At 33.3% G+C, this 13,180-nt stretch overlaps 1 protein-coding gene across 3 annotated transcripts; it reads right to left on the bottom strand.

Annotated features, from left to right (window-relative positions):
* Positions 1–669: 669 nt before the first annotated feature.
* Positions 670–5,587, bottom strand: LOC125064248 (juvenile hormone esterase-like). Of its 3 annotated transcripts, XM_047671198.1 has the most exons (4): positions 5,398–5,587; positions 4,910–5,041; positions 3,125–4,425; positions 670–2,715 (listed from the first exon to the last, which is right to left on the bottom strand). In XM_047671198.1, exons 1-4 carry the CDS (start codon positions 5,470–5,472, stop codon positions 2,532–2,534), a joined length of 1,692 nt encoding a protein of 563 aa, XP_047527154.1. In that variant the 5' UTR covers positions 5,473–5,587; the 3' UTR covers positions 670–2,531. The 3 variants fall into 3 exon arrangements, with proteins under 3 accessions (XP_047527154.1, XP_047527155.1, XP_047527156.1); XM_047671199.1 differs by lacking the exons at positions 4,910–5,041; positions 5,398–5,587 and adding an exon at positions 4,675–4,879; XM_047671200.1 differs by lacking the exons at positions 4,910–5,041; positions 5,398–5,587 and adding an exon at positions 4,734–4,879.
* Positions 5,588–13,180: the final 7,593 nt, after the last annotated feature.

The following is a 13,180-nucleotide window of genomic DNA, read 5'->3' as shown; positions in this document are numbered from 1 at the left end:
GAGCGAACTTAAATTTATTGACTAGTCTCGCATACGTTTTGGCAATATATGTCATGACAGTCACATTAGATAAAAAAAAATCTTATTTAAACACGATATAAGCGAAATAAAGAATTGACAAAGTTTGCCAAATGCTGTCTTTCCAATTCTAAACGATTCCTTCGATCAACCTATGCTGTGACCTTATCGAAAGCCGATTTGCTCAGGGCTGGTTTGAAACTAGTAAATGTTTTAAATGTTTTGACAGCATATCATTAATTTGTCATGTCGTTTAATGAAGACTAATTTAAATAATTATCATGCAATGTTAAATAATTGTCAGTAGTGTCATTTAAACTATCTCCGTGTATATTACACTGATCCGTTACTACAAGAGGGGATAGACTTTAACATTTATTATATTACATAGTCAGGAGTACAATTTTTTTCCTTGTTCTATTTTATATTATACAACCTAACATTCGGCAGACGTTGTCGTGTCCTTCGTATGCCCAAGTATTGTCGGTTATATATATTAAAAAAATTACTGGAAAGCGTTGCATCTTCTGGTAGCATTTTACAATAAGACAAAAGAAATAGATCTACTGATATATGAGTATAGATATTTTTTGTTTTTAATTAAATTTATTTTATTTAATTAGTCAATCGAAAAGAATGAGTGATAAAAACATTTAGATAAAAATTTTGGCCCCATTATTTATTATACATAAAATTTATAAAAACATTAAAAAATATAAATGGAATGAAGTATAACATATTCCACCTAATTACAATCACAGATTATGATCACCTTATCTTATCCTAACATACTTCTGACAATAATAATGTATTTTTTTTGTAATTAATTTACATATTAACGGCTTTACCTTAGATTATTTACATATTATCTAGATAGCGATGTCGCACTACAAAATAGCTAAAACTAATGATCCAACTTTATAATAAATTTAAACCGACCCAACCAATGCCAATAGTCATACTACTGTACTGTACTATGCGTAATTTTTTTTCGATACATTCTCAGTTTTGACAGTCTATCTAGAGATATAAATAATCAAAGGGCTACGAACGTTGTAAAGGGGGGAGGGGCGTTGTCAGTCAGTCTTCTTCCGAATGTCAAATCAAATATGACAGAAACGGACAAATATGAGTATAAGTAAAAGGATACAAAATGTTTGTAAATAAAGTTGCAAATCTTTGTAAGTAGTATTATTTAAATATTATGAATATGATATACGAAGTTGTATAAAAACATTCATATTATATCATTTGTCTATATCAACTAGTAGTGAAAATAATTAGTCTTAAGTACTTACTCATTAATTTTAAATGCATAAAGGTATTCTTTTTTATTAACAGTTGCTTCACTGTACTTAGTCAAATCTTGAATTCAACTTTAATGCTATTTAATGGTGCAAGCCCATCTGGGTAGGTACCACCAACCCTTACCTTTTTCAACCACGAAAAAGCAATACTTAGAATTATTATGTTCCAGTAGGAAAGATGAATGAACCAGTGCAATTACTAACACAATAAATATAATCATTTTCTCATAGTTTGCGCATTGGCGATGCGAATAGATAATATTTCTTATGACGCATATGCCTTCGGGCGATAGTGATTACTTACCATCAGGTATATTTGACCGACCCACCTATTTTATATTTAAAAATATACGTACAAAATTATGTAAATACCTATACAAATAATTATTTCTATTATCCTCTCACCAATATATTTGATATTTATTTAATCCAACACAATACTTTTAATAATAGTATTTAACCATTAAAAACTATACAGTATTCTTACATACTGTATATTACAAATGGTCATCATAATTTATATTATACACCCCGTACAAGTTAGCTTGATCTGCATGACATTTGAGCTAGTGATAGGAAACTGAAAATAATTAGTAGTCCAAAAAATAACGTTTTAAAATACTTGTAACTGTGATGAGATGTGAGCGTACGTGTGAAATTCTTTATTGCCCTAGACATAATATAAAACATTGAGTAGATAAGCAACGGTGGGTCAATATTCAAGTACCTATTTAATATTACAGGGTTATTTTTGGACTTCTTGCTAAATTTTAATAGGTGGTTCAGACCATGAAAGTAAACAACTTTCCCAAGATACACGGGTAGAAAAGTGAAAAAAAAAATCAGATCTTCATACAATAACTTAATGATTTTTTGTAATCGATATTTGTAACAGTTACTGCCTGTTATTCGTATCTCATCCCATCCGTCCGACCGATGTAACATTTTACAAGCGTCTATTATTTTCAGTGTTCCAATTTAAATTTTGAAGCACTTAAAAGGTCATTTAAATTTTCGTATAACGCTTGCATCTTTAAGGATTTTTGTGTTATATGTATTTTTTTAATATTTTAACAAGTTTTTAAATCATTAAAGTAAGAAAATAATATGTTCGTCATTGCAAAGTTATGTCGATCAGAAAAATTTACACCTGTCAAAACGATTGAGCTAACTTGTACAGGGTATAGTATAATGGATTGTGATATATTACAAACTACTTTTACTAATACCAGGCAGTCCAGCATCAATAAACAGTTTATTCCAAAAATCTATATGAATTTTATCATCACTTGTTCCCATGGACAATGTTTCATCTATACGCAAATACTCTCTGCCCGATTTTGTGTATGGATTCCATTTGAAATTAAATGTATTATCTGGAGTCGGGTTTCTGAAAAAAAACGATTAATATAATAAGTGCGATGTATCTTGATCACAATATCTAATCAGGAATTGCAAGTTAATTATATCCTCAGTCCTATAAAAGATGTCGCACACACGTACTGTACTGTACGTGTGTGCGTGCATAAACATACAAACTAAAAACATAAAATGGAACAAAATCAGTCTTCCTAATCCAATCGCGCTGTATCTTATAATCACTTCAATTTACAATAGAAGTTGAATTATTCAAAACATCAAATATTTTACAGTAATAGCACTTCATGGTTGTGTGGTATGTCAGCGTTAAGAATTAGAATTTGATCAAAGTTGTATGTACACATTTTTAGTAATATCACTAGTCAGTGTTACATATTATGGTAGTCACATGTAACCTTTTAGATAAAAATAAAATTTACCCAGTTTTAGCAAAATCGGCCCAAAACTTTGTGACCATATATACATGGTCCCTTAATTTCTTCTGTTCTTGACATTGTTCTCTACTATTGATATTATTAAAGATGTAGAATACGTCATCTGCATGACAAGCACCGTCAGAAGCTTCCAATCCTAACATTATCTTTATCAAATTCAAATCTGATACCAAGTTAAATCTATACATGTAAACTGTTTCACACACATTAGTATAGAAATGAAGAAATCTATAAATGTCATATACAATTAATTGTAGTCCTCCAATGATTGCTAATTGTTCAGTTTCATTTTGTGTGATATCTCTGTTTTCAAAATAGAATTGCTTTATGCGATCACCTAATTCTTTTGCCTTATCCTCTGATATTGCCATACTTATTTGTTTTGGCAAAAAATATGATGGGAACTTATTTTTAACTTCCAATTTTTTCAATTCATTAGGCACTGATATTAATCCTTCTCCAGTTGTATAACCAGTTAAAAACGGAATTTTTTTAATTTTCCCTGACATTAGCATATTAATAGGATTTCTATTAAGGAATGCTTCACAATCCGAAAATTCTTTTTCAACAACAGGAGTAAAAATTATCGGCATTCCTCTCACCTTTTCCTCTCGCGTCATTATATTATATGTTATTCCTGCTAATTTATTACTTGGTACGCTTTGTAAGAACTCCAGTAGTTCATAAGGATCATTGGTGTTGTTGCCTAAATATTTTCCGATTTTGAAAGCATTTTCTTTAGCATTATCTTGAAATGCCCAATCTGCTAAGAATGTTCCACTTTGTGCTATCGCTTTTTGAAATAGTCCTTTGGCTATAGGAGATATCATGTGGTATGTGACTGATGCACCACCAGCACTCTCTCCAAAAATAGTAATGTTTTCTGGATCACCCCCAAACTGGGCAATGTTATTTTTAATCCAATAAAATGCTGCAATCTGATCTTTTAGGCCAGCATTACCGGGTACTTCTGGAATATCAAGACACAGAAAACCAAAAGCCTCTAACCTATAATTAATAGTAACCAAAATAACATTATGTTGAATTAAAAACTCTGGACCGAGCATGTCGGAATTTCCAGATCCGGCTTGAAATCCTCCTCCATGAATAAAAATCATAACTGGTATTTTAGAGTCTGATTGTAGTGATTGTGTGTAGATATTCAGAAAGAGACAATTTTCACTGCCTTCTAAAATATTCCGAGTTAGAAGATCAGTCTGGGGGCATACTGGGCCATGGTCTATTGCTTTTAGTATCCCATTCCATGGCATCAAGGGCTTAGGTGCCTAAAAATTTGATTAAGTTGGAAGATTAAAGAAGCAGTTTATTTCAAAGTTAAGAAGTTTACTTATAAGAAATATTTAGTTTAGAACAAGAAGTCATAATTTTTTTAATTTAATTGACTTTAATACTAATAACACTAAAACCATGAAAAATTTAAAAACATTATTTTGTACAAGCAGCGTAAACTCAGATTTACAAAAAGTTGCATAATATTTGCATGTCATTAAATTATAAAAAATATTATTACATACCCAATTCCAATCAAAGAATAGATAAATAAATATTAGATTTCAATAACAACTTCACTAACATTCCAAAAGCACGTCTTTTAATGAATCCATAGTGAATATCATTGATTATTCAAGATATAGCATCAATTCTCCTCATTGGAATAGGCAATAATTTTAGTATGGATTTAATATTATATAGTTTTTATATATTTTGTGCCTCTGCAAGTCAACAAGTGTTTTCCTGATTTAATCTCACCATGAACCTAAGTTTTCCAATAGGAGGTTGGGCATATGGTATTCCTTTGAAGCTGTAGTATTTTGTCCCATCAGGCAAGTTTTGAATAGTACCTTGTAATTTTCCTTCTTTTACCGTCACTATAGCATTATTCTTAAAACATAATTTAGGATACATTAATAAACATCATAAAGGAATATAATATATAATATGCTAATAAGAATATATGAACTAAAGAGTTAAATTAAAATTAGGTTTACTCTCCCATTAGAAGTTATCACTTCAAAACGGATTATTTTTAAATTAAAGGCCGTGAAAAGCGATACATTATAATATATGAATTTAATTTTCTTTGCCTTGACTGGCACCAACTCTAAAATTTATCTCAATAAGTGTGGATCAAGTATTGTAAATATCTAAATACTAACATTGCATATTGTTTCACGTAGCTTCTCCAATATGCAATGAAAAACCAGCAGTATATAACAGAAATAGGGAATTGAACTTACCATTGCACTTGAAGTACCAAAAAACCTACAATTAAATAAAATATTCGGAAAGTTTCTGTTTATGAATAAATTCATCCTGTGTTATACTTAGAAAATATACCAATTATGAAATAAAATGGATTACCAACTTTAAAAATAATTAATATTGACTACTTTAACATACGATAAAATTAATTTACACTTTATATTAATTATTATATGGTACTGTACTGTGACAACTACAATTGAATATAAAACCAAAAAGTTAGTTGCCAATGTCACAATCATTCTAGTTTCTATTTAATTACTGTGTTTTATGTAACAAAAAGGAATCGCAACATACAGCCTGTCATGTCACGATTTAAATTAAAGGAAATAAATTTTACCAATAACGGAACTATTCATACTCAATAATTATTTAATTACTTCTCATAATTAAAAATTAATTACCCAATAAAGAAAAGATTTAAAATTGTGAGCTTCACTGAAAAAGATGAAAATTAAATCTAAATCATTCTTGCCAGTGTATAAATTGAGCTCGATATAAGCTTAGACATTTATACAAGGACTAGGCACGTAAGGTCTTTGAATCAGCCAGTGATGGAACGGTAACCTACACTAGAGAAAATATTTAAATAAAAACCTGTTTATATAAATTTCATCTATTTTGATAAAGAAGTTCTTTTTTATATAGATTATTCTTATTCTTTAGGAATACAAAATTATATATAGTATTTTAAACATTTTGTCAAGTGTCATATTTTGTCAACCTTAATCAAGATCTTTTAGTCTTAGTCAATATTTAGAGTACCTAGATCAAGGTTATGGTCGCTACCGTTATTAAATACAGATAACACTGAGACACCCCTAAATATATGCCTAAGATTATTCGCAATGATAAAGTCTATCTGGTTTCTTATCGGACTTCCATGGTTTAACTTTTCTGAGACTTGTTAAAAGAGAAAATACACTTTTTATAATTTGGGATAAGCAAATAATTCCACTTTATCTGGTGGTTATTGGTAGTGGAGTCCAAACGCGAAGACAGCCGGTACAGTTAAGAAGAATTAACCGCTCTATCCGTCCTCGCCATGCTATCCTGGAAGATCTGTCTTCACCCTTCTTTTTCCCTAATATGATGTACTTAGTTTTTCCGGGATTCAGTAAGAGATTATGAGATTCTGATCATTGCGTAATATGACTCAGATCATCATTCAACTTTCGAATAGCCACGTTAGCTTCAGAAGACAAACGATATAAATTTATATATCATCAGCGTAAATGTGGTATTTGCAGTGTTTAATGCTGTTTACAATGTCAGCACAATATAGCGCAAAGATAATTGGTCCTAGTATAGAACCTTGCGGAACGCCTTTATTGAAGGCACAACAGTCTGAAATCGCCCGGGAACCGTTCCCATTAACTACCTAAACCATTTGTTCCGATTACTCAAATAACTTACGAACCATTTAATTGTTTCAAAACTGAATCCGTAAAATTTTAATTTGGACAAGAACAGAGCTCTATCAATGAAAAAATCAAATTAATCAAAAACATCATTAATTATAGAGACATAAAAAGTATAAATAATCATAATAAAATAAAAAGAGCGTTTACAATACATATACAATAAGTTTTCACTAAAAAAACATAACATAGGAATATACCAAGGTAATTTTTGACAATAATTTTACAGATATCGTTTTCCCATCGTACACGTTGAACTGCCGCATCCGTTTCACGTCGTATGAATATCCTCCCGTCACCACTTCATATGTAACGCCAGCTATGACGTTTCCCCTCTTCCCTGGTCGTATAAAAGAGAAGGCGGTTAACTCGTGTAAGATGTTCATTAAGTATGCAGTGTGACACTACTAGTGGTAGTGCCACACTGCATACTTTCGGGTTGCAACCGAATGGGCCGGCACGCCCGGGGAAGTAACACTCTCTCACTTAAAATCGGCGTGAAGTGGTAGCTACGCTACTGCGTTTCGTCCGGTATGTGAGAGTCCCGGAGGCCCGATCCCCCACCCCCCCAAAACATAATGGTTGTGCAGAATTTGGTTTTATTACCCCAGGAGGGTACCATCAGCGACTGCGGTGGAGAATCCCTCTCATCCATGCTCATGACGTACACAACCTGAGCAGAGATGCCCAGGCTGCCCTTCGAATTCTGGGGGGGGGGGGGCAATTTTGGGCTCGCCACTGTTCGGGGCAAGCGGAGCAGGCATCATAAGGCAACCCCTACCACCCTCACCGTGGACTTCTGCAACATAAGGGGACTCAATTCCAACTTGAACGCCGTTCACTTTCACCTTGAGACGGCGAAGCCGGCCTTGCTCTTTCTTACCGAGACCCAGATATCCTCTCCTGCCGATACGACTTTTCTCTCTTACCCCGGGTACAAATTGGAACATTCCTTTGTACCACGAGCTGGGGTATGCGTTTACGTCAGAGATGATATCTGCTCTCGACGCCTCGGCAGCCTTGAAGGGCAGGACCTATCGATTATCTGGCTGCGTTTAGACTGCGACGACCATCCGCGAATCTACGCGTGCCTTTATAGGTCCCATAGTGGTAATGCCGAAACCGACCGACTGGTTGAGCACGTCCAAATGGCTAAAGATTCCGTGCTGCAGCAGATCCCATCCGCAGAGATCGTAATTCTTGGCGATTTTAATGCCCACCATGCCGAATGGCTTGGATCGCGCATGCTCATGATCATGCGGGTAAATCTGTTCTCGACTTCGCTTTAGCATATGATTTGACACAATTAGTCCCCTCGCCAACGCGAATACCAGACGTGGAAGATCATACACCTTCCCTGCTGCTGACTTCCCATCCGGATGGCTACCAAGTTAACGTCGATCCCCCTCTGGGCTCGTCGGACCACTGTCTCGTCCGAAGTACAGTGCCGGTAGCGCGGTACTCACGAAACTGGGCTAACGCATCAGCGTCTCGTGATGTAAATACCAGCGCATTCAGAAAGGAATATAACTCTGCCTCTAGGTCCTTCAAAAACGTGATCGCTAAGGCGAAGACGGAGTACATTGGCAGAATTGGCGAGAGACTGGTGCGCCTCCCTTCAGGAACACGTGCGTTCTGAAGGGAATTGCGTGTCGTGCGTTTCAGAATATGAATTGGAGCAATGACTATGTAATTAGATTTATAAATCCATTACGGGAACGCTTCTGTATCCGATATTTATCATTGTAAATAATAATATGCCTTATATTTTTTTCAATTATCTTCGGACTTGAATTTACACTGGCTCACTAATTCTTAAACCCAGAATGAATTATATGTAGAGTGGGCAGTAATACCAAGTCAACAATGTTTAAATTCTAAATGAGCCGTTGCTGTTAATCCGTACTTTTATTAAAATTTCAATTAGTCAAAGCGACAACTGTTAAATTAAGTACAACTTGGACGGTACTTATCAAACATTATCATTAGCTCAGTCCTAAAATTAACGCCCAAATTCATAATCTCTGAAACTCTCAACATTTGCCCCCCGTCAATAATGTAGTCGTGATAAGCTGGAACATGTGCCCGAGAAATGGTGATCACCGCACATTTTTGTGTATTAAATTGCAACCGATTTTCTTTACTCCATTTTACTACACTATCTATATCTTTTTGCAGCTTCGCATCATTAAAACAAACTGCAAAGGTTTGCTTCCCTGAATTACACCCAATCTTGTCAAATATTGTTCGTTCATAAAAATGTTAGTAAATGTGGTGAAACCAACTTATGCTAACTTTTTGAGTAGTACATCGTTATCTACTAAATCAAATATTAATAACATCATATACGATATTGCTCCGTATATAGCAGTATTTTTTAACAAAAATTAAGACACGGGTTTATTTCCTCACTTGTTAAAATGTAGTAAAGTTTTACCACTTTTTAAGACTGGAAACAGAAGCGATCTCAGTTATTACATACCTATTTCAATACTATCTTTAATTAAAATATTCGGAAAAAAAAACTTAAATCAACTTCTCGTCCATTTCGGTACAAAAACAATTTTTCATAGTGAGCAATTCAGTTTTACGAGAGGTCGCTCGACATCTGATGCGGGAATAGCACTTCTAAACATATTTACGATGCTTGGGAAAAAACAAAGAATGCTATTGGAGTATTCTGTGATTTGTCTAAAGCATTTGATTGTGTAGAACACGAGACGCTTCTTTATAAGCTCAAATACTACGGTATTGAAGGTGAAGCTTTTGATCTCATTGCTTCATATTTAAGTCAAACTGTTCAGCAAGTTTTCATTAATGGTTTAAAGTATTCTGGATCTACGTTAAAAATGGGTGTTCCACAAGGATCATTTTGGGTCCCTTTCTATTTCTAGTATATATAAATGAACTTCCTTTCTATATTAAAGGTATTTGTGATATAGTGTTGTTTGCCGACGATACTTCACTGATTTTTAAGGTCGATAGAAATAAACTGACTATTACGATGTAAACGGTGCATACTCAAAAAAACAAAATGTGTAAATTTAACCTACCCAATGTTAGAAAGCAAAATAATAATATATTCTTAGAGGAAAATCCCTCTCAACCTAGTACATCGGCGCGATGACGTCAGGTGGAAGGGATAGCAACACGAGAACGGAGCAATACCGTGCGGCGCTTCACTTTTGCATCGGCGCTGGGGCGAGATGGTTGTGTGGTTGTGTTCTCTTTGCTGTTCGGCTGTTATCGGGTCAACATCTCGGCAACGTCATTCTGTCCATTGGGTTTTTTGTTAGATTGTTCCGTAATTGTTGTAATAGCTTCAGAGGTGTTTCATTATTAGTTTTCGTTTAAATTAATTTTGGTTTGTTAAATTTAATTGCTTTCAAAGTAGATTCGTTTTGTAAATTGTTTTCTTGAGGGTAGTAAATAAATTTGTATTTAAAAAAAATACTTGTGGTTTTATTTCTAAGAATATCTTTAATCGGCGGATCTTGATGTAGCCGATGCTACGGTGTTTTTATGAATAGCATTGGATTCCAAACATCAATGGATATTGATACCGTTGGTCTAGTATATTTTGGTTATTTTCACAGTGTTATGTCATATCATCACTGCGCTTTCAATAATCGCTATGAAAAAAATGGCACATAGTGTTATTTATTTGAGTCCTTAAAGTATTAATAGCTAGTGAGCTATGTAGGTTTAGAGCACATATCTACTTCATACTTCCATCGACTAAGCGAAACTTGCTGTTTAATGTCACATAGCTACTTATTAGAAGAATTTTAATAATATTGATGTATGTAAATACAAAACAAATATTTTTGTGTAAAAAGGACATTAAGGCTTTATTCAACAAAATAATCAATAAAAGTGAGAACAATATGTGGAACGTAAAATATTAATTGTTCAAGTTTTTATAGAATAATTGGTAATCATGTTGCATGTATTTCTTTAGGCTTTGTAGGTGATTAAATTTCGTAGAGTCATTTTTTAATAGGCTATCATAAAGGGTAATAGGTTCTCAAAAGGGTGCTGTACGTCCTCCTTTGGGGTAAAGTATTCCACTCATCTGTATGGCGTAATTTGTACTTCACTTCGCGATTGAAATAAAGAAGTCCTCTTATCTCTGCTACTCTTGCATCTCCTTTTTTCCTGCCTGGTCTTAGATTTGAAAAACCACCACACACATCTTCATAATAATTTTAAAAAAATGTGTAGTTTAACTGATGGACAATGTAAGGCTGTGATGGTCTGGGTTGTCTCATACACGATATATAGTCAGACGGGGAAAAAACAGGCCCTTTACACTTTTTTCCCAAAGTTGAATGTACGCTATCTACCTCCATCATCGTATGCCCTTTTTCTAATATTATTTGGTCTATTAAATACCTCTTCATAGTGCTTGAGGTTAGACAATGAATTGCACAGTGTTTTATTTTTGTTTTAATAGGCACATTAGTCGGATATTAGTATGATTTTTTTGTATTGACAACAATATTTTTCAACGAATCAATAATACAGCTAATTACGTCGTTCGTAGTCGAAGGACTTAAAAAAAAACCGAAAGTACTTTAAAAGTGAATTTATTTTAATTCACAAACTTATTTTACAAATATTAATACTAATTTAATTAGACTACTTCATGTGTTGAGGTTGTAACACAGAATGCCCTCAGAACCAATTATTATATTATTTATATTAATACTTTTCTTAATTCTAAGAGACACAGAAATTATAAAGAAAGATCGGTGTGGTCCGTTGTTGGGCGGCGTGATGTTGCGCAAGGGTTGCTGGTACCGGGCCGTCGTCGGTGGTCTCGGCGAACGTGATGTCCTAATGTACCTCCATAGTGTGGTCGCATACATAACAAGCTTGTAATATTTTTTGCTGTTACTTCTCCATCACCTTCATGCCAGACATATAAATACACGTCTTTAGTATTTTTGACATAAAAAGTATAGTTATGTAGCCCTAATTTCTTTTTGTAGTACTGCTCTGAAACAAGGAGTTTAGGACACAGTAAAACACCTTGCATCCATAGATACTGCAATAACATCATCTGAAATTTAGTTAATAGGTTCTATTTTTGCGTCTCGAGCTTCATTTTTTTTAATTATGTGAAGCTGATACACATCATCAGCAATATTTCCTTGTTTGTAGCCAACACAAGTTTTACTTTGATCTTTACGTGGCTTAAAAATTTAAACTTTCTCCTCTTTTAAAATATCGTGAAACTTTTTTCTTTTTACTGCATACATATTATTTGCCTGACACCAAGAAGTATACACAGAGTGCATTTGGGTAAATGATTCGAAAGATTCTTATTTATTCTTTGAACAGAATTTCCGTCACTACTTTCTGAAAGATTTATACTATTAGATCTAATCCAAAGCTGAAAAGTATATTTTTTTAAATCAAACGGCGCAAGAAACAATTCCTTACAAACTCGTACCTATTCACCGTTCGTGCCTGGTAAATAGCAATCAAACTTACTTTTTGTGTACATTTTTTCTTACTTTGTTGAAAATTCTATTGCTTTTCGCATTTGACTTTTTGACTTCAAGGTTGCTTATGAACCGTCGCTTCCGTATGCTAAAACATAATCGCGCAATGCAGCTATAATTCAAATATAAATAAAACCGTCGGTTGTAGTTCTTGCCAGTTCTATTTTAATATTTAAATTCAGAATATTAATATATAAAATACAACAAACTACTCTTATAAATAGCTAATAATGTTACAATATCGTATCATTTAAATAAAAGTGTCTTAGTGGCTTTGCCGCGTAAGATATTAAAAATTAAAAATAATATTTTTGTTGTGTAATAATTAATTATGTTTACACAATGTTTAATTGTGGTTGTAGTCATCTTGCTGGTGGTAGATCGCTGGAAACCAAATAAATTCGTGAAATTACATCAGAAACTTGGTAATGATTTCACGTATTTACCTATTTTTGGAAATGCATTAACTTTCGCAGGAAACAATGAAGGTAGGTTTTTTTGAATCATTTCTAGTACTAACTTGTAGTATTACCGGTTTCTTATTAAGTGGTATTTAATCAATATTATTTTATTTTTAAATGTGTATAATATAATATTTATATTTGAAGCTCCTAGCCCATTTTTATTGAAAATATTATAGGAAAATATAAATAAAAATAACAAATACCATTTTTTAACCAGAATTTATCCGGAGATACGATAATGCCCCGCCAAGTCTTGCACGTGTCAGATTAAGTAAGAAATAAATAAATAATTAGACAATTACAAACAAGGTTTACACTATGTAGACAAATTTACGGGAACGCGAATGGATTTTTTAAAAGAAT

Source organism: Vanessa atalanta, chromosome 5 (assembly GCF_905147765.1).
Source record: "Vanessa atalanta chromosome 5, ilVanAtal1.2, whole genome shotgun sequence".
Classification (NCBI taxonomy): domain Eukaryota; kingdom Metazoa; phylum Arthropoda; class Insecta; order Lepidoptera; family Nymphalidae; genus Vanessa; species Vanessa atalanta.
The sequence above is the reverse complement of the archived record's forward strand: the minus strand, read 5'-3'. Positions and strand labels throughout refer to the sequence as shown.

What these genes read in the sequence shown, in the direction of transcription:
- LOC125064248 (XM_047671198.1), bottom strand. Translation starts at nt 5,472, where the DNA reads ATGAATTTATTCATAAACAGAAACTTTCCGAATATTTTATTTAATTGT. An exon ending in TTGGTACTTCAAGTGCAATG is followed by an intron (nt 5,042 to 5,397) that starts GTAAGTTCAATT and finishes TTATGTTTTAAG; the next exon opens with AATAATGCTATAGTGACGGT. An exon ending in GCCGATTTTGCTAAAACTGG is followed by an intron (nt 2,716 to 3,124) that starts GTAAATTTTATT and finishes GTTTTTTTTCAG; the next exon opens with AAACCCGACTCCAGATAATA.